Source organism: Schistocerca americana, chromosome 3, assembly GCF_021461395.2.
Source record: "Schistocerca americana isolate TAMUIC-IGC-003095 chromosome 3, iqSchAmer2.1, whole genome shotgun sequence".
NCBI classification, from domain to species: Eukaryota; Metazoa; Arthropoda; class Insecta; order Orthoptera; family Acrididae; genus Schistocerca; species Schistocerca americana.
Window position 1 is genome coordinate 689,804,104 of NC_060121.1, and position 27,365 is coordinate 689,831,468.

Sequence of the window (27,365 nt, forward strand, 5' to 3'; positions counted from 1 at the left end):
CTCTAGGAACTTTATGATATTCGCACTCAGAATATGTTCAATAAAAACTAACGTCAGGGATATTGATCTGTAATTATGTGGATCCGTTCACTTACCTTTCAAATATATGGGAGGCACCTGCGTTTTTTTTTCCTGTCCCTTCGGTTCTCGAGCTGTGCGAGAGACTTGCGGTAAATCCCAATTAAGTAAGGGACAATGCTACAGCGTTCTAACTGTAACACCGAACTGTTACTCCATCCGGACCTGGCGACCTATTTGTTTCCTTCCTGGTGCTTCTCAGTGCCAGGGGTGCCTATTACTATGTCCTCCATTCTGGAGTTTGTGAGGCGGTCAAACGACGGTATGTTTGTACGATCCTCCTGTGTGAATGATTTCTTAAATGCAAAATATAACATTCCAGATTATCATTTAATATCTTGTATTGGCACACTAACTGGATGACGACCGGCTGGATAAAGGCCTTCGACCCATTTAGCGACTTTACGTAGGACCAGAATTTTCTTAGGTTCTCTTCAAGATTTCCGCTGTGGTTAGACAGAGCAAGCTGTATATTTTGCTTACAGACGCACAACTACTTACTGTTCCTTACCAACATCTACATTTTGTTTTTTGAACAACACACTGCTTCATCGGTGTTCTACAAATTTTATTATTAAACCACGTAGAATCTTTTCCGTCCTTAATCCGTTTATTCTGCACGTATTGATCAGTGGTGCGATTTATAGTCAGTTTAAACGTTGCCCTTAAGTCCCCTACATCCATCATCCTGGATCTATATGATATCCATTCATTGTCTAAGTGGGATGCTAACAACTGTCTATCTGCTCTTTCTAGCGGAAATACTTTACTAGCATTCTTGATTGATTTATTAACTTTAGTAACCAAAGTCGCTAGGATGTTATCATGGTCACTAATCCCTGTCTCAGTACTGACGCCGTCAATTAGGTCAGGCCTGCTTGTAGATAGAAAGTCTACAATATTTCCATTGCATGTGGGCTGTCGAACTAGCTGCTCAAGACAGTTTTCGGAAAAACCGTTCAAATAATACTTCACAAATCTGTCTGTCCGTTCCACCTGCAAGGAATCCATGTGCATATCATTGCATTGTATTGTACTGCATTGAACTGGGGGCCTAGAAACGACGGAGAAGCTTCTTCACCGCCGTAGCCCTCAGTGGTTCACAAACCCACAAAAGGCTGCAGCACTCCGCTCATCCAACCGCTGTCCCATAACGAACCCAGGGTTATTGTGCGGTTCGGCCCCCAGGGGATCCCTCGCCTCTCCCCCCTCCCCAGGAACGTCACACACTTGACGAGTATAACCCCAAATGTTTGCGTGGTAGGGTAATTATGCTACACGCGTACGTGGAGACAGTGTTTGCGCAGCAATCGCCGACGACATAGTGTAACTGAGGCGGAATAAGGGGAACCAGCCCGCATTCACCGAGGCAGATGGAAAACCGCCTTAAGAACCATCCACAGGCTAGCCAGCACTCCGGACCTCCACACTAATCCGCCAGGCGGATTCGTGGCGGGGAGCGGCACGCCTTCTCGCCCGGAAAGCAGTGAGTTAGACCGCACGGCTAACCGGACATACTGGGCGGGCTAAAGTCACCACCAACTGATAATGAATGATCTGGTTTTTTTCCGCACCACTGAGCGTAGACTTCCTTTGAATTATAGTTAAACTGTTACAGGGCCGGCGGAAACAACCAATAGTTAACTTTAGTTCACCTAGGCATGCTACTTCCTTCTAGATAACTTGACAGTCAGACTCATTGGCACTGAAAGCGTATAAATTGCTGACATCAATGAACAGCCACAGCAGAACTGACCTCCTGAACGGAGGGTGTAGTTATTTATACAAACATTCAATTCATCGGGATATACGGACGTAAGATGTTTCAAGAACCTTCCAGTGCTGATAATTACTAAATAAATTGCTGTTGTACAAACAGGGCTTCCGAAAGATGATCAGTGTGTGATGTATATGGAGTATGACAACTTCTGTAAAGGACTGTGTCCCTCCATACAGTACGCAGCCACCGCCAGACGGTACTTTGGCCTGTGTGCGTCCATTCCGAATAATAGCAAAAACCGTACTCCCACCCCCACCAACTCCACCACTACCGCCACCATTCCCCAGCATTGTGGAACGCAAAGGAAGTTGACAAGGAACACCTGGGACTGAACTTAGATTAACGTCGTGATGGTCTCTTTACCAAAAAGAGGAGGTTTCTTCTTATGATCACCGTAGAAGGGTGTGAAGGCGCCCAGATAACAACGAAAGTTTCAGGAATGCAATCTCATCGGATCATCTCGGAGATATGTCAGTAATATCGGATATCGGACGCGTCTTGTCGTTATCGAGGGTAATGTTTTTTGTGACACATTGCTCAGTTCTACAGTCTGGTTGTGTTCGATTGCCGGCCGGGTTGGAGATTTTCTCTGCCCAGGATCTGGGTGTTTGTGTTGTCCTCATCATTTCATCATCACCAACATCATTTGTGACAGTGTCTTGGACTATGTAAAAATTGGACTGTGTAAAAATTGTAACTTCGTATGGGCGCTGATGACCGAGCAGTTGAGCGCCCCACAAACCAAACATCATCGTCATCTTCCTTACTCTCGACGATCCCATGATGGAACCCATTGGAACAGGCTTAGGCCGTAACATCCCAGTCAGTTTGAGGAAAACATGCTAAGCTAGATGAAAGTAGATCACAGTGAGTGGGGTGGGGCAATTTTATTCCTTGTTGCCCCTCACTCGATGCCTGCACGCATTTGCAGACACACATCTGGTTTATGGGTAGTTTAGCTTTCGAAAGCCGAATAAATCTTCCATGTACAGTATATACCGGAAGATGGAATCCTATTATTCTCAGGTCTATTACATTCCGAACTGAACACGTGAATTCCAGGATCGCTCAAGCCGGGTTCCTGCCCTATGCTATCAAATTGCAAATACAGGGTGAACTCCTATTTTCCTTCCTACACTTCTAGAGACAAAACGGATCACAAGTCTCTTAGATGCTCTTCACATTTACACTACAGTAGCCTCTGAAATTAACAGCAAATATTGGGACTCTCCACAGCCGCTTTCCTATTTATACTCATGACTGCTGGGGTCTTACGCTGCAAACCTCTCCTGTGTATAACTGTCAAGAAAAAACGCGGCCACGGTGGATAACAGACTACCTGACTTTCTTCATCCAATAATATAAAAACTTTCGTAAATCTATTAAAAGTTTTTGAGCCTTTTTGTAAAAGAATTTATAACAGTTTTACCAACTTTATAAAGTTCTTAGTTGTGAATTTTTTCAATACCAAGTTTAAATTCATATTAACTTTACACTAACTCTAAGGCAGTGGAATATAAGTTTCCCCAGATACCTCATAGATATCTCAGAAAATTTTATATCTAGAATAACAATGTAATACGAAGCTTATTTTGTTAATATTCTACATGGCTTTTCGATGGCAGGCCTCTTCCATCGAGCGATCTCACAAAGTGGTGTGGCGTTGTCACCGTGGGGGTTGCCAGAACCGGCCGCAGCGGAGAAGGCGCGCAGGTTGGCTACCCTGGTGGGATGTCCTACAGAGCCGAGTGCTGCACAGGTCGAATGTCTCAGGAGTGTCGACGAATACAAAATCATCGCCACTGAAGAGAACTTTCATGTACGTTACCGTTTATTGTACGGAAATTAGTAAGCGTCTTCTGCTCAGAAACATAAATTAAGCGGTTTAGTACAACTCAAATAGTTCAAATGGCTCTGAGCATTATGGAACTTAACTTCTGAGGTCATCAGTCCCATAGACTTAGAACTACTTAAACTTAACTAACCTAAGGACATCACACACATCCATGCCCGAGGCAAGATTCGAACCTGCAACCGTAGCAGCAGCGCGGTTCCGGACTGAAGTGCCTAGAACCGCTCGGCTACAGCGGCTGGCTTTAGTGTAACTGCAACAGAGAAAATAAAAAAATAAAATAAAATTATAAAAATCTAATTTTTTTGAGACGGCATACATGAAACAGCGCAAATAAAACATAAAATTCACATGTAGAAAATGAAATTTTTATAGCAATATAGTTTCATACACAGTGGAAATTAACCACGATTACCTTTAAATTTGACAACTCATGAATTAGTCAGATTAGTGGTATTACTTTACACTTAAGTTAATTCAAAATATCTTGCAAATTATTTCCCCCTGTAATTACTTTTCAGTCCTAGAAAGTTTCAAGCTCATTGCCACTGGTGCTCACTTATCCTTTGTTTAAAATAGGAGCACCTGCGAGCACAGTGTACTCAATTAAATATTCCATAATTATTTTTGGTAGTATTTTTAGTGGGCGAAAAAGTACCATCGAGGAAAAGAAAAAAACAAAAGGAAAGTACATACGCTCTAAGTTGATGAAATTAACTTAATGCGTGTTAACTGGAACTAATGTCAGTAATAGCTTTTTCCTTAAAAAATGATGAGTCATTTCCAGTGGGTAATTTACTTATTTTGCAGGAATGGATGTTCCATCCCTTAATACCTTTTCGACCTGTGGTGGAAGATGAAGGAGAAGATGCATTCCTTTCTCAACATCCAGTTGATATGGAGCCTCATACTGTGGTACCATGGCTCATGGGAGCAACAAAAGAAGAGGGATGTTTAGTGACAGCAGGTGTTGTTCCCCATGTTATTAAATTATTGTAAGATTAAGAGCAACAAGAAGCAGCATTTGCCTGCACTACACGCATTACGTGCTACATACTATTGCTTTGGGATTTAAAATCACTTATAATCTTTGTTCAGATTGCTGTTCATAACTGTAGTAATCGCTCTGTGCTGCTAGTTCCTCATATTATTATTCACTGGCGTGTTCAGGAGCGTTGTCATAGAAATATATTCATATTTTGTTTGAGATACAGAGCAGCTACAGTACTAGATCGATGTGTTCTTTGATATCACGCATGAATGCTCGCAGATTCTCTTGTACCGTCTCCTGCATATTTACTCTTATTTCTGACGGCAATTGTCTCACCAAACTGCAATTCGACTTCCAACAAAACAAAACAGAACACGAAAATGAGCTCTCTTTGAGTAGACTGACATTATTACACTAACTTAATGAGTACGTCAATGTGTCCAACAGTACAACAGATATTTGTACAGCTACACCATACCAGACGAAACCTACACCACCTTAAATTTGAGTTATTGGCCAGGATCTTTTACTAGATTCTTCTACGTCTGAACTCTGAAGTCTTGAAATATCCATTTAACTGGATAATTTCAGTCTTTTCTGCTATTCCTAAGAGATCTGTTTAGTCTTAGGTGTATATGAAAGTTGATAATTCTGACGGTTAACATATCAGTCCCACCTGTGCATATACAGAAAAGTTCATAGAGTTATGCCATTGTGTTGCATGACATTTGATTGGATTTGATATTAGAAAAAAGTCTGATACGATTCTTGTTGTATAAATTAAATTTATATGACATTCAGTAAAATCTTAAAAGTATTCATCATCTGCTTTCATGGCGCTGTGTTGCAGAACTAAAACTGCTTTGTATAGTATGGATGTTGCTCACTTTGTTAGGTGTTAGTAACAAGAGTAATATTAACGATACCATAAAAGTAAGATGCAACTAGGGTGCCTTCATGATTTTTTTCTTTTTGGCTGCGTGGAATTTTGAGTAAAAGTAGGTGCAATAATTTATCGACTAACCCTGAGTAATACTGTTCTCGATCTACAAATGGTTTTCCTAAAGGCAAAGTGAGCAGGTGACATTATTCAACTGAAACAAACTCAGACTAGTAGTTGAGAAACTTATTAGTTAAGAAATACGAAGATATTGAAGAAGTTAGAACCACAGAAAAACAATAAGGTGAAATAGTCGGATGAGAAGAAAAGAGCTCATTCTGAGAAAATGAAAGAGCTTAGAGAATCGGGAGAGAAAAGGGAACTATTTACCTTGATATGTTCACATGATCCTTAGTTGGCCTGAAACGAAATAAAAAGATTGAAAACATTCCTTTTCCATACAGTCAGCTTTAAAATGAAAGTATGAAAAATAATCTCATTGGCTAACTGGCTGACTCCCGTATTTCATGATAATGAAGCTGTGTACACATAATACATCCATAACATATGTGCCTTAAAGCGACAGTTTAAATACTGAGTGTAGCCAAATCACTGAGCTTGTTTTTAAGCATGAAGGTTCGAAGTCTGTTTTTAATCAGCTCCACTTTCGGAAACGATCATAAGTGAGAGTTATTTGCTACCATAAGTGATATATATGTTCTCAGGGCGACCTCCATATTTGAAAATCGATATTTTTTTGCTTAATAGTTCCTAGTCTGGACTAAATGAGGTCTGAAAGATGTCAAGCTTTTTTAATAAGTGCTACCTACTTTGCCAATTGAAGTGCCACAAGTTTTACCGGGCGTCCCTGAACTTTTCATGCGTCAGAACGCAGAGTTTGGGAGGCGATTGCTTACTTCATTGACATCAGCTGTCCACCAAAATTCAACCCAATCAACTTATATAAAAATTACTTTTCAGAGGGGAGACACTATAGCATTAATATAAAAACGTTATTTTAAATTTTTGTATTGCAAGTGTCTTTGTGGTGTGGGAGCTTTGAGTGCAGTGTAGATACTGTGTAGATACTACGCCCGTAAATGCAGCTACTAACTACATCCATAGCTTTCCAGAAGCTCTCTCTCTCTCTCTCTCTCTCTCTCTTTCTCTCTCTCCCACCCCCCTCCCTCCTTCTCATGCGCGCGCGCGCACACACACACACACACACACACACACACACACACACACACACACACACTAAAACATGTTTCGTCTCATATTACTAGTTGCTGCTGCAGAAAGTGTTACCTCTACCATCTCCAATACGAGGAAAATGGCCGAGCTCATGTCCCACATGCATGCTCAGGCTTCCAAGGCTTTTCGAGGGACTACTTTCACTGACTTCTCCTTTTATCTTCATTAACATGTGCTTGAGTTAATTTAACGTCGTAGGCTATCCAGTAGAAGTGTTACCCTTTGACTCATTCCGAAGAATATTTATACCTCCACTACTTCACTCGTATGAAGTTGTTTCTCACATCTGTTTCACAGAGCAAGCCGAAGTTTAAATATGGAACGTTACATGTGCTCGCCCTCTCTAACACAATACTACATTTACTAAAATGTTACTATTGAAACTTTTATTCAGAAGTGTTACATAATTAATGTGATGATATTTTACTGTTGCCTCTAACTTTTTCTGCAGCTTTCTTTACAAATGAGACCTTGCTACGGGAGTTTGAACGCGACAGCGACAGATTGTTCCCTTTGACTTTACTATACCGTTCGCCTCCAGAAGCGAAGATCATCACAAAGAAAATATATGACTTTTACTTCCCATCTGGCACTCTCTCTCTTACTGCTCTAACACAAGTAAGTATTAAATCAGTATATCGAATTCACCGTTTGCGGAGGTTAGAAAAATGTTAAAAAATAAGATTTTTGGTTTTTTGTGTATGAAACTTTCTTATCATAGTCAGTCAACAGGATCATAAAATCATTTAGAAAAACCAACGTCACCTTTTATATAGCCGTGATCTAGCTGATGAGGGTAGAGGCCTTCACATTAATGGCACTTCAAACCAACAACCAGGATATGCAACGTGTGATAATTCGGAGACACAAATTTCATCAAACCGTTATTGGCCTGACGGTCCTCTGGCAGCCAAGGGACTTGCTCCATACGGAATACTTTAAACATTTTGAACAATCCAGAGACAATCTACTGAAGTTGCAGCTGCTTCAAACAGTATATTATTTTCGATACCCTTGTTGGTGAACAAAATCCGCCAGACGATCTAAATACGTGCTACGTAGTGATCAGGGTGCCCATTGACTAGAAGAGGGGAGAATACATTAACCCAAACAGATCTCCCTCTGTAGGCCTATGGCAGGTCACTACATTTCCTCTTGTAACGATTTCTGCGCCACTTGATTCATGCCCCATTTTTGCACTGTAGTAAAAACTTCGTGTGATGTAGATTGAGAAAAATGAGTCGAATATAATTTATCTTTCTGTCTCTGGGGTGAATGAAACAGTAGACGCTAGGTGACTAGGGAATTAACAAAACGCAGTGTGAATGAAAGTTATGCTAAACGTGTCTCTCTAGATACGGAAGATCCAAGATCGAAGTGACAGTGGATAATTTAATTAAGAAATCAGCCACTAAATATTAAAAATACCAAGAAGGAAATGGACAAGTTAGCGCTATAAGTCGCTTAGTAATGAAATAGTACATGCGAAGACGGAAAATCAAAATGGAAGAGACAGAGATAGAAATACATTTACAAATGGAAATTGTGGCAGAAATCATGTTGTGTAGTGGAAGAATGAGCATACTGTCGTAGGGCTATTGTAAATACAAGAAATGTATTCTCATTTGCGAATACCTGGAGATTCCATCTATACAGTTTATTGGCTACGTACGAAAGCTTGTGCCAGACCGGACTCGAACCCGGATTCGCAGCTGTAGGCGAGGGGTCGCCTTAACCATTTCGGCTGTCTGAGCACGCTTCCAGGACCGATCGAAACCTCCATGTGTCTACATCCTGCACTCGCACAGTCACTTTGATTACCAGACAGATAGAGACTTTTTTTTATCACTATCGCAGCCTTTGCCTAGGCATGTAAATACTACATGCACTGCTGCAATCTACAGCTGTACGAAATACAAGAAATGTATCCACAACTGCAAATACGATAAGACTCCAGCTGTACAAGATATTGGCGACATAGGAAAATCTGTGCCAGAGCGGGATTCGAAACTGGTTTTTTACTTTACACCAGCAGTCGCCTTAACCACTTCGGCACATATTGCATAGCATAAATTTAAAAACAAATACTGCGAATAGCGTTTACAATGACAGGCCAATCCGCGACGACGACAAGTAAGTCTTTTCCTGTGTGAGAGTCGCAATGATTGTGCGAGAGCAGAGCTTGGACACACGCTAACATATGGAAGTTTGGGGCAGTCTTAGAAGCGCACTCAGATATCCGAAGTTGTTAAGATGACCGCTCGCGTAAAGTTGGAAATAGAGTTTCGAATCCTGATCTGACAAAAATCTTCGTGTGTCACCGATAAATTGTACAGCTGGCGTCTTATCGTATTCGAAATCGCAAATACATTTAATGTATTTCATACAGTTGTAGATTGCAGAATTCCCTTCAGACATAAAAGCATGTCTCAGTAACATTGCATAATAGATCGGTAATCACTCACGACAAATAGTAAAATAAATAAATGTCGTGCAGCTATCAGCCTGCTGGTATACTTTCGTATTTGACGCCACTTGGACTTGCGTCTGTGTTTGGCTGCCTGTTATATCAAGTGGCGACTTATTTGTCCTCAACAGTCGGACTTAACCAATCTCCAGACTTTTCCACCATCAAACAATGTGAAATGGTTGTCGAGATTCGAGCCTGCCGTATCCGCATCAGCAGACGGTGACGCTAGCCACTAGGGAACCGAAACGTTTCGTCCACGTGAAAAATATGAATTCATTGGCTAATATATTTGAAATGTAGGAAAGAGTGCAGATAATATCGCAGGTAAAGTTGTACAGTTAAGTGAGCAGGTAATGACTGACATAGCACTGTATGGTAGAGGAAGTAGGTGAACTCTATTATGATTTATAAAGTAAGTTGGATACATACAAAACAGGAGGCATTTGAGCTTGTGTGCAAAATCTGGGCAACTTACGACATACAATCAGATAATTTCCCAAAGAAAATCACTGCACAAGAAAATGGGACGAACCGAATATGTGAAAACTGTTTGACGATCACAACCTACACTTATAGATTCCTTACTGCAGTAATAAGACAAGAATGCGAAGGTACTAAAAGGAATTCTGTATACTTTAACAAAAGGTAAAGAATGTGCAGAAACAATTATGTGCCCCAAGTAACTAAAAAAATGGATTAATAAAATAAGCCACGTTCATAAATATTATGCTCCTAGAGAAGCATTTAACACTGTAAAGCTGAGCAGCCATGCGAAATCTTGAAGGTAATGAACAGGCAATACGAGGAATGCCCAGAAAGTAAGATCCGATCGGTCGCAAAATGGAAATCACAGCCAAAATTCGAGGTGTTTTATTTGGCATGAGTTAGCTACACCTCCCAGCTACTCCCCTACATACTCACTTCTCCGACTTTGACATATACGTATAATAGCGTTGTACCAACATTCTAATAGCCTCGTCATAAAAAGCAGCAGCCTGTGCCTCCCACAAAGTCTAAACGCTGGTCTTCACGGTGCCAAAATATTGTATTCATAGCCAGCGGTTCACGTGAGCAGAGATGAAAATCAGAGGGCGACACGTCCGGACTGTAAGGCGGGTAATCAATCACTTTCCATCGGAAACGCTACAAGAGAGTCTTCATAGCTTCTGCAGTGTGCGGCTGAGATTGTCGTGACGAAGGAAATGCGTGAGAGTTACGTTCAATGGGGTTGTACGAAGTCAGGCGAAATCTCTCGCCAGGCACACATACGTGGCGGGAGACAATATTTTCTAGGCATCTTTACATCCTCGACGCGATCGACTGATATCCTATAGACACTGCCCAACAATCTGAGCAAAGGGTCATCGGATTTTCTCTCGGTGGTTTTCATTTCATGACCGATCGCAACTTACTTTCTGGATACCCGTTGTACATAGACAGATGAGCAATCTAGTATGTCACTAAATCTCAAATATCTAAGTGATTTAAGAGAATGTACTCATACAAGGTGACTTTATATCCAATTGTTGATATTATGGAGCTCAAGTGATTACTTTGAAACGCTAAACATTATTCTTCATTTAGTTCAAGAGTAATACAACCGCATTTCTAATTTAAATGTGAATTCTAAAGAGATGTATCACTTACGAAACAGTTTATTTCTCTATTTCCAGTTGTACACGGATCGCTATATTACCTGGAATACAGATGACGTGGCAAGAAAGTACAAGGACAGAGCTCCCGTGTACCTGTACCTGTTTTCGTACAACGGCAAGTTCAGTCTGTCGGTATCGTATGGAGCTCAGGACAAGGACGTAGGTAAGACTACGCTGAATGCTGCTCTGCTCTGCAGCAGTCTCAGTGACGCTATTTAAAACCTGTCGTGCTAAGGACCCTTTAAAGTTACTCTAACATATTTCATTCTTCTAGTAATACAACACAGTTTAATGAATAAGTGTAAATTAATGCAACGAAAGACACAGTACTCTGATACGCAACACTATAGGCAAAGCTGTTACGCCTCAAGAACTTACATTTCCTATGTTAGGGTTCTAGTAAAATAAGATACTATTAATTTGATACTATTAATTTGGGGAAATATAACATTTTTACTTCAGCTACTTCAACTTACAAGCGCAACCTTCACCACCATCATTATGACTACCATCATTTGACGTATGCTCCTGGATAGGATTCCGCCAGTCTGCCACTCTGCTTCCCCCAGATATCCCATTGTACGACACTGTTCGCCCTAAGAATCCATTTTATTCCTACATTGTTTACCAGGGTGAGTCAATAAGTTATCAGTTTAGATAATTTGATACAACAAGAGAACACAATTTCTGTTGATACATTCCAACAAAGTCACCCTGATTTTCAGTGCACTTCGTCCCCAGTTGCACAAGCTTTCCAATGCTTCCTTGAAAAGTGGCCTTCGGAGCGCAACAAGCCACGTAGACTCAGGTTCCTCCACATATTGACTCGAGCTGAACCGATGGCCTCTTGAAGCATCTTTAACTGGACCACACAGATGGTAATCTGACTGTCATAGACAGAGACTGTGGTCTCGCAGCGGTCTGCGCTGAAAAAGGTGTTATTCAGGATTTTGAAAAAGGTGTTATTCAGGATTTTGTCACACTAATGGGTCAGGGCGGTGTATACCGCTCCAAGGCTCTCTGAGCAACCCTTACTTTGTGATTGGTTTTCAAACGAAAGGTCAACAAATTATACGTCTATAGGTCTATATCAAAAATGTTAATACACTCCGTTTGCAAGGCTTCCTTTTCAGATTCGTCGGAAGGACAAAAAATTCTGTTTAGCTCAACAAAATTACTGCAGGTCTGTAATATTCTCCTGTCTGTTTCGTTGACTGCCTGAACAGCTGTCTTCCGTTCTCCATACTACAAAAAGCTAACCAGGAAGTTCTAAGATTCTATAGCTAATGTGAATTATTTACTATTTGATGTCTTGGTTTATAATTTTATCTCAGTACAATTGATTTGCATACACACTTTCATACTCGATCTACTATGTTCTTTCATTCGTTTTTGACGCTGTTGTTGTTGTGGTCTTCAGGCCTGAGACTGGTTTGATGCAGCTCTCCATGCTACTCTATCCTGGGCAAGCTGCTTCATCTCCCAGTACGTACTGCAGCCTACATCATTCTGAATATGCTTAGTGTATTCATCTCTTGGTCTCCCTCTACGATTTTTGCCCTCCACGCTGCCCTCCAATAAAAAATTGGTGATCCCATGATGCCTCAGAAAATGTCCTACCAACCAATCCCTTCTTCTAGTCAAGTTGTGCCACAAAATGCTCTTCTCCCCAATTCTATTCAATATCTCTTCATTAGTTATGTGATCCACCCATCTAATCTTCAGCATTCTTCTGTAGCACCACATTGCGAAAGCTTCTATTCTCTTCATATCCGAATTATTTATTGTCCATGTTTCAGTTCCATACATGACTACACTCCATACAAATACTCCCAGAAACGACTTCCTGAGACTTAAATCTATACTCGATGTTAACAAATTTCTCTTCTTCAGAAACGCTTTCCTTGCCATTGCCAGTCTACATTTTATATCCTCTCTACTTTGAACATCATCAGTTATTTTGCTCCCCAAATAGCAAAACTCATTCACTACTTTAAGTGTCTCATTCCTTAATCTAATTCCCTCAGCATCACCCGAGTTAACTCGACTACATTCCACTATCCTCGTTTTGCTTTTGTTGATGCTCATCTTATATCCTCCTTTCAAGACACTAATCATTCCGTTCAGCTGCTCTTCCAAGTCCTTTGCTGTCTCTGACAGAATTACAATGTCATCGGGGAAACTTAAAGTTTTTATTTCTTCTCCATGGATTTTAATGCCTACTCCGAACGTTTCTTTCGTTTCCTTTACTGCTTGCTCAATATACTGATTGAATAGCATCGTAGAGAGGCTACAACAGTGTCTCACTCTCTTCCCAACAACTGCTTCCCTTTAATGTCCCTCGACTCTTATAACTGCCATCTGCTTTCTGTACAAATTGTAAATAGCCTTTCGCTCCCTGTATTTTACCCCTGCCACCTTTAGAATTTGAAAGAGAGTATTCCAGTCAACATTGTCAAAAGCTTTCTCTAAGTCTACAAATGCTAGAAACGTAGGTTTGCATTTCCTTAATGTAGCTTCTAAGATATGTCGTAGTGTCAGTATTGCCTCAAATGTTCGAATATTTCTAAGCAATCCAAACTGATCTTCCCCGAGGTGAGCTTCTACCAGTTTTTCCATTCGTCTGTAAAGAATTCGCGTTAGTATTTTGCCGCCGTGACTTATTAACCTGATAGTTCGTCAATTTTCACATCTGTCAACACCTGCTTTCTTTGGGATTGGAATTATTATATTCTTCTTGAAGTCTGAGGGTATTTCGCCAGTCTCATACATTTTGCTTACCAGATAGTAGAGTTTTCTTAGACCTGGCTCTCCCAAGGCTGTCAGTAGCTCTAATGAATGTTGTCTACACCTGGGGCCTTGTTTCGACTTTGGTCTTTCAGTGTTCTGTCAAACTCTTCACGCAGTATCAAATCTCCCATTTCATCTTCATCTGCATCCTCTTCCAATTCCATAATATTGCCCTCAAGTACCTCGATCTTGTATAGACCCTCTATATACTCCTTCCACCTTTCTGCTTCCCTTCTTTGCTTTGAACTGGGTATCCATCTAATCTCCTGATATTCATAAAAGTGGTTCTCTTTACTCCAAAGGTCTCTTTAATTTTCCTGTAGGCAGTATCTATCTTACCCCTAGTGAGATAAGCCTCTACATCCTTACATTTGTCCTCCAGCCATGCCTGCTTAGTCATTTTGCACTTCCTGGCGATCTCATATTTGAGACGTTTGTATTCCTTTTTGCTGCTTTATTTCCTGCATTTTTATATTTTCTCCTTTGATCTATTAAATTCGTTTTCTCTTCTGTGACCCAAGAATTTCTACTAGCCCTCGTCTTTTTACCTACTTTGCTACCTTCGCTGATTCATCTCTCAAAGCTACCCATTCTTCTTCTACTGTATTTCTTTCCCCCATTCTTGTCAGTCGTTCTCTTATGTTCTCCCTGAAACTCTGTACAACCTCTGGTTTAGTCAGTTTATCCAGGTCCTATCTCCTTAAATTCACACCTTTTTGCAGTTTCTTCAGTTTTAATCTACAGTTCATAACCAATAGATTGTGGTAAGAATCCGCATCTGCCCCTGGAAATGTCTTACAATTTAAAACCTTGTTCCTAAATCTCTGTCTTACCATTATATAATCTATCTGAAACCTGTCAGTATCTCCAGGCTTCTTCCATATATACAATCTTCTTTTATGATTCTTGAACCAAGTGTTAGCTATGATTAAGTTATGCTCTGTCCAAAATTCTACCAGGCAGCTTCCTCTTTCATTTCTTACCCCCAACCCATATTCACCTACTACGTTTTCTTCTCTTTCTTTTCCTATTATTGAATTCCAGTCACCCATGACAATTAAATTTTCGTCTCACTTCACTATCGGAATAATTTCTTTTATCTCACCACACATTTCCTCAATTTCTTCGTCATCTGCAGAGCTAGTTGGCATATAAACTTGTACTACTGTAGTAGGCGTGGGCTTCGTGTCTATCTTGGCCACAATAATGCGTTCACTATGCTGTTTGTAGTAGCTTATCCTCACTCCTATTTTTTATTGATTATTAAACCTACTCCTGCATTACCCCTATTTGATTTTGTATTTATAACCCTGTATTCACCTGACCAAAAGTCTTGTTCCTCTTGCCACCGAACTTCGCTAATTCTCACTATATCTAACTTTAACCTATCCATTTCCCATTTTAAATTTTCTAACCTACCTGCCTGATTAAGCGATCTGACATTCCACGCTCCGATCCGTAGAACGCCAGTTTTATTTCTCCTGATAACGACGTCCTCTTGAGTAGTCCGCGCCCGGTGATCCGAATGGGTGACTATTATACCTCCGGAATATTTTACCCAAGAGGACGCCATCATCATTTAACCATGCAGTAAAACTGCCTGCCCTCGGGAAAAATTACGGCTGTAGTTTCCCCTTGCTTTCAGCCGTTCGCAGTACCAGCACAGAAAGGCCGTTTTGGTTAGTGTTGGAAGGCCATATCAGTCAATCATCCAGACTGTTTCCCCTGCAACTACTGAAAAGGCTGCTCCCCTCTTCAGGAACCTCATGTTTGTCTGGACTCTCAACAGATACCCCCTCCGTTGTGGTTGCACCTACGGCTATCTTTATCGCTGAGGCATGCAGGCCTCCCCGCCAACGTAAAGGTCCATGGCTGACGATAATCGCCAAAGAGACAATCTGTTCGTCACTAGCAAAATGAAAGTTGTCTACGTTATTTTACTTTAACATGATTTTCTTCTACTTTTTCCCAGTTCGTGAGTATTGAAAATACTTTTACGATTGCTAAGAATAGTTGTGGTGAGACGGACTATACTTTTCTGTCTCTTCTATTAGTTCTCAATTACATTGATCACTACAAAGCTAAAACATATGTGAAACTCTAGAACTGACGTATACACTGTGAGTTACTAACTATTGCCACCAAGAATAACTCCGAAAGTGTGATAGGAACTGAAAAGTTTGTGGGACAAAAGTTGCATGGTACAACGGGGGCCATAATATGACGTTGGTTTTTTGTTGCTGGATGGGGTCGTGTCAGAAATATGAAGGTCAGAATTGTTTTTTTTTAATGGGATGCTATTATTTGGTGCTTATTTTCTGATAGCGGCTATCGAGACGAATCCAGTGATGTGTAACAGTAAGGTCTTTTAAGGTCAACGAAGGTCACATAGGTGTCATGAACGTCCATTTACAGAAGATGTCCGAAGTGATGACCATTGGTATCAATGCAGTGCTGCAGTCTTCTTATCATGGACTGAGTGGTATTCCTTATCACTTCGGCATTTATCGAAGTACATGCTGTGACTGTTCTCTCTCGCATATCTTCAGGTGTCGTTGGAACGTATTTATAAACAATGTCTTTTACGAATCCCCACACGAAAAAAAAAAAAATCAAGAGGCGTCAAGTGTGGCGAACGAGCAGGCCACGACACATCTCCGCGTCCAATCCAACGATTTGGGCATTGTCTCTGCAACTCATTTCTAGCCATCAGCGAAAAATGTGTTAGATATTCATTGTGGTGATACCACATTCTACCCCTTGTTCCTATAAGAAACCTAATATTTCTTGCAGGAATGTTGTGTACTTCCTACCATTAAGATTTCCACACCGTTCATTCATCGACAAATGTTTTTGGTATGCAACTTGCCGCAGCCAACATGGATTTTCAGTTGCCCAATAACGCATGTTATGCAAATTATGATTTCCATGGTTCGTGAATGTAGTCTCGTCATTAATTAACATCAAAATAATAATCCCTGTGAGTCTGAAGTTGAACCCATCGGCAGAATTCAATATGACACATACAATCCGTATCAGTTAGTCTCTACCAAGAACTGATTTGGTAAGGATGATATTTATGGCGATGCAGAACACGAGCAATACACCTCTGGCTCTTGCCAGATTCCCTTGCGATTTGACACGAACTAATACAAGGATCTCAAACCACCGTGGCAAGAGTACCAATTTCCGTTTCCTTGTTAGTAACTTTCCTTTGCCGGATATGTTTCCGATGCGTTAAAGGCTCAGTTGTTTGCAGTTTATCATACACGTGTTTAAATATACGACGTGTAGTTCGAGTTCGTGATTACGTTGAGGATATCTTTCAGCGTATAAGTCTCTCCTATTACTGAATTTCGTTGCCATTCTCCGTAAATGAGAAGCAGATCGACTTGTTTTCCGAACGAAAACATTTTTCACATTCGCTTGATTCGACGATACTAGTCTTACCGTTCCTACCAGTGTCGTATTGCAAAAACCGTCGAATAGTGTTTACATGTCAATGGCACGTTAGATGGATACGTCGTATTCGGCGAATATTTACTGTTGCACGATATACGAAAGAAAATTGTCAGAGCATGTGCTTCGATAAGTGCTGAAGTGATAAGGAATACCAATCAATCCGTGATAAGAAGATTGCAGCACTAAATTGATACCAATGGTCATCACTTCTTAACAACTTATATAAATGGGCGTTCATCTTTGTGATCTTCGTTGACCTTCAAAGACCTTATTGTTACACATCATTGGATTCATCTCGATAGCCGCTTTCAGAAAAAAGTACAAACTACAGCATCTCATTAAAAAAAAAGTTGACCTTCATATCTCTAACGCGGCCCCACCTAGCAACAAAAAACCAGCGTCATATTGTGGCCTCCGTTGTCCCATTCAACAACTGTCCCAGAAACTTTTCAGCTACTATCATACTTTCGGAGTTATTCTAGGTGGCAATAGTTAGTGACTCACCCTGTATATTCTTCAGTTACTAACGTACCTCGCATTCCAGCTTTTTTTAAACTCGGATCTTGATAAAAATTGCACAAAAACTTTTTTGAGATCCATGAATCTATAGCAGAAGTATACATGATACTCATTGCTCCACCGTATAATACCAACTATGACTCGACAGTGGCCCATTGTTTCGTATCAACTTCAAAAGTCACCCCTTTAGTCATGAATCTGAAAGGTCTTGTCAACTGAGTTTGTACACTGGAATGCATTAGTACGGTAAAATCACAACTCCAGCTCTACGGAACACTGGACAGTCGTCATCCAAGTTGAGTGTGGTCTTGTCACAGCACAATGTGAACTTGATACAATAATACCAAGACATGATTTACTAGGTCTACAGGAATTCTACGAAGAGACAGATCAACCACGGACAATGTTAGTCGTAGCAGTGGTCAACTCCATATCTAGTTCACGGATCTTGACAAACATTCTCGTCATTGTTTGGTATCCACAAGCTTCATCCAAGCTCGGCGATCAGTATTACAATTTTCAACTCTAGTAGATGTTATGACCAACTCAAATGAACTACGGTGTGAACTCTTCATTGTGTGATGACACGATTCCATCTGCAGTAAGCTTCGTGAATGTCACATGTGTAAGAGGCGATCAGACTGGAGCTTAGCTCTCAACATTCGTTAAAAGATGATCGTCCATTGAGGTACTCATAAAAGTGCACATTGGACTACTGTAAGGTGGAGGACAATTTCCGTCGCAGATGGGTCTGAAATTCACATACAGAGTGAAAGTAGATTCTATGTGACACTAAACTATAGCATGCTTCGTGAGTAAAAAAGTCCTGTAAGTAACTGATTTCAGCTATCAGTCGCCCTTTTTAAATTTTATTGTCAGATCTAGATTTCAGCTAGAAACTAGCCATTCTCAATCCACTATCATTTTTGATCAATGCATGTTGATCAAAAATGGTAGTGCATTGAGAATGGCTAGTTTCTTGCTGAAATCTAGATGTTGTTGTTGTGGTCTTCAGTCCTGAGACTGGTTTGATGCAGCTCTCCATGCTACTCTATCCTGTGCAAGCTTTTTCATCTCCCAGTACCTACTGCAACCTACATCCTTCTGAATCTGCTTAGTGTATTCATCTCTTGGTCTCCCTCTACGATTTTTACGCTCCACGCTGCCCTCCAATACTAAATTGGTGATCCCTTGATGCCTCAGAACATGTCCTACCAACCGATCCCTTCTTCTGGTCAAGTTGTGCCACAAACTTCTCTTCTCCCCAATCCTATTCAATACTTCCTCATTAGTTATGTGATCTACCCATCTAATCTTCAGCATTCTTCTGTAGCACCACATTTCGAAAGCTTCTATTCTCTTCTTGTCCAAACTATTTATCGTCCATGTTTCACTTCCATACGTGGCTACACTCCATACGAATACTTTCAGAAATGACTTCCTGACACTTAAATCAATACTGGATGTTAACAATTTTCTCTTCTTCAGAAACGCTTTCCTTGCCATTGCCAGCCTACATTTTATATCCTCTCTACTTCGACCATCATCAGTTATTTTGCTCCCCAAATAGCAAAACTCCTTTACTACTTTAAATGCCTCATTTCCTAATCTAAATCCCTCAGCATCACCCGACTTAATTAGACTACATTCCATTATCCTTGTTTTGCTTTTGTTGATGTTCATCTTATATCCTCCTTTCAAGACACTGTCCATTCCATTGAACTGCTCTTCCAAGTCCTTTGCTGTCTCTGACAGAATTACAATGTCATCGGCGAACCTCAAAGTTTTTATTTCTTCTCCATGAATTTTAATACCTACACCTAATTTTTCTTTTGTTTCCTTTACTGCTTGCTCAATATACAGATTGAACAACATCGGGGAGAGGCTACAACCTTGTCTTACTCCCTTCCCAACCACTGCTTCCCTTTCATGTCCCTCGACTCTTATAACTGCCATCTGGTTTCTGTACAAATTGTAAATAGCCTTTCGCTCCCTGTATTTTACCCCTGCCACCTTTAGAATTTGAAAGAGAGTATTCCAGTCAACATTGTCAAAAGCTTTCTCTAAGTCTACAAATGCTAGAAACGTAGGTTTGCCTTTCCTTAATCTTTCTTCTAAGATAAGTTGTAAGATCAGTATTGCCTCACGTGTTCCAGTGTTTCTACGGAATCCAAACTGAGAAATCTAGATGTGACAATAAAATTTAAAAAGGGCGACTGATAGCTGAAATCTATTATTTACAAGTCAATATAACAGTCGCTGCGTGCAACAGCCTTCTGAATGGAAGGTAACCTGATAAAATGGTCTTCTGAAGAATGCCTGCGAAAGAGACAGTACTTTTAACAGCAGTTACATACACTGTGTTTACTCGATGAGAAGAAGTTTCCAGGAAAAAGATAAATTTATCGGCTTGAGATAAGTAATACTGGTCTAAAATTTTCTATGGGATAGCTTTACCAGCTGGTTTCGAGGACTTACGAATGATGAGCCTGTTCCTTCTCCTTCACCTGATCTGAGGCTACCTGATTTTTCTTTCGGTTATATACTTCGTATGTCATTTTCTGATCGTAGTTCTCGACGTCAAGGAAATGTACTCCTGTTAACCCTTCAACATCATCACCCCTAATCAAGTCTGTATTTTTAGGACGACACGGAGACCGCCAAAACTTTCCTTGTGGAAGGTCTATAGAGATGATGTCTTTGATGCTTGTACAAATCCATATGCAAATTAAGTAAGTAATGATGTCATCTGGTCTCATCGACGAATATTTTCAACGGTAAATAATTCAGCGCGTGCGATAGCCAGCACAGTCCTTCGAGGTATGAGTGGCATACTTTAGCGTGTTGCTGGAATAAGTCTTGCTTCTCATGCCCTAATCGCCAAAAAAATGGAACATAGATCTCTTATACCATTTTTATACAGGCGCTATGACCCACATGACCACAGCAATATGGCACAGGCATCTCATTGTACAGACTCGCATATAACGTGATATTTATAACGTCCTGAAGAGGGTACCAAGTGCCTGAAACTGGTTAAGGAATTTAACCTTCTTTTATGGACCTGGTTGCTCATTATTTCAAAATATACAAGTTCAGTTGCTGAAAATGGATAAAATACTAATATTATACATCATTAATGGTATTACACATCGTTGTATGTACACTACGAATTGACGTAATTAATGCTATGTGATGCGAGGTATTTCATTCCATTTTGAGTGATTTTTAAGAGCATCCACAACTACCCCGTCAAAAAAATGACGGATATTCTACTATATAAAGCTGCGTTAGGTTAAATTACTTACATTGTTACATTGCATACTTCCAAAGTACTCGCGATGTGTGTTTCTTATTACCTTTTCCAGCGATAAAGTGGAATATAATTAGTGAATGGTTTCCTGCAATAGAACAGACAATTTAGAAAAAAGATAGCATATAGAGTTCTGTAAAACACTAAGACAAATGTCAACCATTACTGTACCACATGAACAAAATGGTTCAAATGGCTCTGAGCACTATGCGACTTAACTTCTGAGGTCATCAGTCGCCTAGAACTTAGAACTAATTAAACCTAACTAACCTAAGGACATCACACACATCCAGGCCCGAGGAAGGATTCGAACCTGCGACCGTAGCGGTCGCTCGGCTCCAAACTGCAGCGCCTAGAACCGCACGGCCACTCCGGCCGGCCCACATGAATAGATGTCACATTTCTGGATACGTATTGATGAAGAAGTGAGCTAATAGGAACATCTTTTTGGACTTCTCAGACAGTAAATTTCAGTGGTTTTTCTCTTCCAATAGTTGTTTATTTGAGGATCAAACAAATCATCATATTACCGTTCTACACTCATATAATTTTATAAGATAATTAGTAGCTTAGGAAGGAAGCACTGATTGCACAAAAGCGAGCAGAAAGACACTATGTTATTTTGATACACAGTTATCTCACGGGCACCTCTTAAAGGAGTTGGGCATTCCACATCCACAAGACACATGTTCAGTGAGGAAGCGCACAATTAAAAAAACTGCTTGAGGAGAATAATTATGTCCATAGCTGCAACACTACAAGAAAAAAAGACCTCTTTTAATCTTGAACTGGAGTTGTCATCGGCAAAGAAGGTAGTTGAATACGAACCGACAAAGACCTATTATCATTTTTCTTAATAACATGAAATGTCCGACAGGTAGTAAATCAAATTTTATATCTGGTCTGAAATAATTTCTTTTGTACACATCCCATACCACACACTTATATCTAAATGAACACTCTCAGCATGATAGTCAGCAGAAAAGTGTATTTACTTTGGTGTAAAATCTATGTTTCATTTGTAACATGTGCAAGGAGAAAGGCTGATGTATTCTTTTTTATTATTGCTTTCGTATTTCAATAGAAATAGTGCAGGTGATTATATGCGTCATGTAAGTAACGGATTATGCAATGATTGTGCTTCATCGTTTGTAGCTGCAAAAAATATTGCAGGTGCATGCCACGGAGACGACTTATATTATTTATTTTCAAACCTCACTTTCTGCCCAGTAACCAGTGAAGTTCCTGAGAAAGACCAGGAGATTGTAAGATTAATGACCAAACTATGGACAAACTTTGCAACAACTGGGTAAGTAGCATAACAATTATAAAATATATGAAAATAAATGTAAATTTTATTGCATGTGAACAACAGCTAAGGGATCTTGCTTTTTAGTACCTATTTGGCCCTGTCCCAGTTAGAAAAGGAAATATTGACTTAGTAGAGAATAAATGAATCATTACGTGTCTCTAATGAAGATATATAATACTGTTTTACGGAACTATTTACCACTGAGACTTGATGTTTATACTTTCTTGTCAGTTTTTTGAACGTTTATATAACTGCAAATCACCCTAAAAATTAAATTGAAATAACGTGTACAATAAAACTGTGCAAGAATTTAATGACAATTAATGATAATACCTGTTTTCATTGTTGTACATAATAAAAGTGGCGGAAAATCTTAGCATGAAAGCTTTGACTGTTTTTCATGTGTTAGTTAACCCATATTATTCTCCGAAAAGTTTGTATACATCTCCAGCAAGCTCGTAAATGTGGATAGTAACATAAAATTGACGCAATAATTTGTAGGAATCCAACACCCAACGAAGAACCACTACATTGGCCAAGAGTCACGTCGGAGGCAGACTTGGAATATCTGGACATAGGTCAGAAGCTGGAAGTCAAGACCGATCTGATGCAGCAGCGAGGGGACTTTTGGAGATCGCTGCCTCTTATACACCATCACAGTGCCGTGAAGGAGGAGCTATAAGCAAATCTGTAACGTCTCTCGGCAATGATTTTACAGTGACAGGTGTGCCACAATTCTGAGTGAAAAAATGTAAAATATGACAAATGAGTGGTATGTTTGATTGTGCCTGCGCTACTGCTCCGAATGTCATCAAATTTTCGATTAAACATTGAAAAAGTAAAAAAATGTTTTGCACCTATCTTCAATTCCCCATAGCCACTGATGTTAACTGTAATAGCGATTAGGTTTTGAAATTTATGAACATGGTTTGACATTAATGTGGTTACTAAATTTTATAGTAGACAGCCACCGCGTGTCAGTCCCCGTTGAAATACTACTACCTTTAGTACTGCCAGAGTAGTTACAATTTTTGCACACGAATTTCAGCAACAGATTTTTAAAGGAATAAATCCGTTGTTCCTGTACTTATCGGCAGTTTCTGCGCTATTGTGCTACCATGAAATGACCGATTCTCGACATCTGCAGCACTCATAAATCGCAGTTGTCGGCGATACCTTGTTTTCTTGCATTTAATTTGCGGTTATACACAGTGCCCCATGTTTTATGCTGAAGGAAATGGTACATTCCGCTGATTCAGAGTCTCTCAGCGTGTAGTTTGGTAATATATTCTCAGGAATGCTGTAACAGTATGTGATTAAAACTTCACAAACTTTCGCCAAATTAATACGCTATCACCGTCAAGTGCAAAATGCTGATAGCTACCGCCTGACAATGGGTTGGACACAATCGCCTGAGAACTTGTATTTTTGTGTCTAATTGATGCAAATGGAAACTTGAAGGGATTTAATGAAATGGTACATTAATTTAACAGATATTGTGTAATCAGTAACATAGAAATCCCTATTATATAGTGAAATATGTTTACATCCAATAAAGCAGTACCCAAATGTGCATATGTTCATTTCTACAAAAAATATTTGTTTCATTTTTATCTGTAGAGATACTGAAAGGATTATGGCTCTTAAAAATGATACTCACTTATATTTAACATCGTATTTATCGAATGGGAGAAGTGTAACGTTTATTTGGGATGTTTTCTGTTACATTATTTCGTAACATGGGCCATAAAAATGCATTAAAATGTTGCATGCAAAGGATCAGTCTGTGTCTGGTTATGTAATGTTCTAGGTATGAATTATACTGTGATGTTGGAGCGTGGAGCGACAGATAAAATTATTTGGTTTGTTATTTTTTGTTTACTTTTTGAACATTTTAATGTTTGGTAGCACTTTGTGATTTTTTGATATAATTGCCTTTCACAAGGGTCTGTGAATTATTTGTGCGAATAGACAGAAAGCCGTACTGTTCCTAGAGTCCACAAACCCACCATTTAGCTCATCGAAACTGTAATGAAATGTTCTAGCACTCTAAGAATGAAGCAGAGGAATCAAGAGCCACTACGATAAATAAAACTCTACTATCGTAACTGAGGAGTATATTCTCACAAAGGTTCACATGCACAAGCCTTAATTCGGAATATTATTAGGGCTTGTTCTATCATTCTGAGCACTTGACGCAGTCCAGAAGGAGTTCTACTCTTAGTTCGTGATTAAATAAAGCAATTAAAATGGAGAATAATCTCAGACGTCGTGCGTTTTGCAGCGGGCTGCACACAAAACGGAACATCGAAAATGGAAGACGGGCTTTCCAAGTAAATTATTAATCCTAATAAGTTCACTTATTTACAGTTTTACAAGATGTAACCAATATCTCGTTGGATCGAAAAAAAGTCACGTTAGTCGTCATTAGTGCCATCCGAGGCTTATGTGGACACCACGGTCGACAGAATGACACATTCTGTAGCACAGCGTAACTCATTCCTTATGACTGACGGCGACCGAATAACTTGCTAGGTGCACACACTTTGGTATTTATATATACGTGGTGCGGACGGTGAAAGTACCTCTCGCTCTAGCCTTGCTTCAGGATCGGCAACAGCGCTTTTCTACTAAAAACTGGCTATGTAGTTGTCAGTTGAGGACCTACAACGATCCCAATGTTTCTCTAGATACGTAGGTCTATTCTCCATTTATACTTTATAAAATTCTCTCCTCTATAACTTTAAATTTTAATCTCCACGGTTGTCACATCTGACGCACCTGACCTAGTCCTCTCGGACTTCCACTTGTTTGGGCCATTAAAGGATCCCATTCGTGAAAGACATTTTGAGGAAGACAAGGAGGTGATTCACACAATGAAGGACTGTCTCCGCCACCAGGACAAGGACTGCTACCGACAGGGCATACACACCCTCTTTTCGCGCTGGAGAAAGGCCATAGAACGGAGTGAAGATTACGTGGAAGAGTGGGGTGTGTAGATAAAACATCATTCTTTCGTGTGTGTAATTCTCATTATATTCAAAAAAGAATTGTTGAAAAATAAAAACTGTGGTGCATTATTTTCCGGGCAACCCTCGTACTTACGCGAAATGCAGTGCTGTCATTTTAGCTTTGTATCTAACATACTAAAGCAAGTGAAACAATACGTTTTCTAATTTTTGGGACAAAATTTGATTTTTGATTAATAGTTGAAAAATCAAAGGAGGTAACTTCATTGAAACTTCTACCATATGTTTTTATGATAAACTGAATTTAATTCCAAAGACGTAAATCCCGAACTTCATTGTAATGCCTTTTAACATTTCGAAAATAATGGAATAATTCAAAAGTGAAAGAGGTAACTTTCCAAAAACCTCTACAGAATGTTTTTACAGCCAAACGAACACAATTCCAAACTTAAAGCCTTCTAACTACGAGGGCTATCCACAAAGTACATTACGTTTTCGTTTGTGTCCGTTAGGGGCGGAGCTAGCGCGGCCAACTCGGTGTCATGGCATTCCGCCGCTCAGTCGGCATCCTGCCGTGCTAGTGAGAGGTTCCTGCTGTACTCCGTTGAGTTACTGTGACAGTTTGAAATGTCAGCGTTAATTGAAAATGCCGCGAAGTGTGAAGTGCGTGCTGTAATAAGGTTTCTGATTGTAAAAAACTGTACACCGATAGAAACCTATCGGCAGCTTTGTGAAGTGTATGGGGACAACATAATCACTGAAGGTCGAGTGCGTCAATGGGTCATAAAATTTAAAAATGGCCGAACTAACGTTCACGACGAAGAGCGAAGTGGAAGACCCAGCATAGTGACTGCCGAACTTTTCGAAAAAGTCGATGCCGCGGTCCGTGAAAACCGTAATTTCACAATAACGGAACTCTCTATGAGTTTTTCACAAATTTCACGAAGTTTGTTGCACGAAATCATTACCGAAAAGCTTGGTTACCACAATTTTTTTGCAAGATTGATACCAAAAATTTTGACAGAGATTCACAAAAATCTGCGAATGGCTGCAGCGTTAACGTTTTTGGACGCTTACGAGAAAGATGGCGACTCATTACTCGATCGAATCGTTACTGGTGACGAAACATGAGCTAAGCATGTGAACTGCGAGACAAAATTGTTGTCAATGCAGTGGGGGCACACAAATTCCCCCCAAAAACCAAGAAATGCATGCAAACAATGTCGGCAAGGAAGGTGATGGCGACTGTCTTTTGGGACAGAAAAGGTGTGATTTTTGTGGATTTCCTGGAAGAGGCACTACAATAAACTCTCAAAGGTATTGCCAAACTCTGCACAACCTCAGAAAAGCAATACAAAACAAGCGCAGGGGAAAGTTGAGCTCAAAGGTCTTGCTGATTCACGACAACGCCCGGGCCCACACGGCAAATGCCACTCGTGAAGTTCTCGAATCTTTTAAGTGGGAGTTGTTTCCTCATCCGCCGTACAGTCCTGACCTGAAACCGAGCGACTTACACTTTTTCCCAGCAGTGAAGAAGTGGTTGGCTATGCAGCGTTTTGATGACAACGCACAGTTTCAAGAAGAGGTAACCACGTGGTTGAAGGAGCGGGCGGCCGAATTTTACGACGAAGGAATTTCCAAGCTCGTCCATCGCTACGATAAGTGTCTTAATATAAATGGCAACTATGTAGAAAAGTAGTATTTAAGTGTGGCTTTCATATGTATATAATAAAAAAAATTTCCAATGCTTTATTTATTTTTAATTCCAAAACGTAATGTACTTTGTGGACAGCCCTCGTACAATGATAAGCGCTTTTAAATTTTCAAAAAAACTGGATATTTGATTAAACTGATTATCGGATCAGGCTGAGATTTGAAACGGTTGACATTGGCTTAGTTTTACATAAGTTGTCCAAGTTTTGCAACAATATTTTAGTATTTAATTCTACTTAAGATTATTTGTCGGCCTGTTTGCGGCGTGCGTTAGGCTCTGCCAACCTGACCTTGGCTTAGCGATACGGAAAAATCAGTATGTCGCTC

At 40.0% G+C, this 27,365-nt stretch overlaps 1 protein-coding gene across 2 annotated transcripts in view; it reads left to right on the plus strand.

Moving 5' to 3' along the window:
* The window catches only part of LOC124606755 (juvenile hormone esterase-like), a 101,002-nt gene extending 77,056 nt beyond the window's left edge, over positions 1 to 23,946 (plus strand). For both annotated transcript variants that reach the window (XM_047138804.1, XM_047138805.1), the window contains exons 5-10: positions 3,484 to 3,677; positions 4,521 to 4,677; positions 7,287 to 7,453; positions 10,979 to 11,123; positions 22,218 to 22,353; positions 22,858 to 23,946. In XM_047138804.1, coding sequence (XP_046994760.1) covers positions 3,484 to 3,677; positions 4,521 to 4,677; positions 7,287 to 7,453; positions 10,979 to 11,123; positions 22,218 to 22,353; positions 22,858 to 23,038 — 980 coding nt within the window. In that variant the 3' untranslated portion in view covers positions 23,039 to 23,946. The remainder of the gene's footprint in view (positions 1 to 3,483; positions 3,678 to 4,520; positions 4,678 to 7,286; positions 7,454 to 10,978; positions 11,124 to 22,217; positions 22,354 to 22,857) is intronic.
* The last annotated feature ends 3,419 nt before the right edge of the window (positions 23,947 to 27,365 follow it).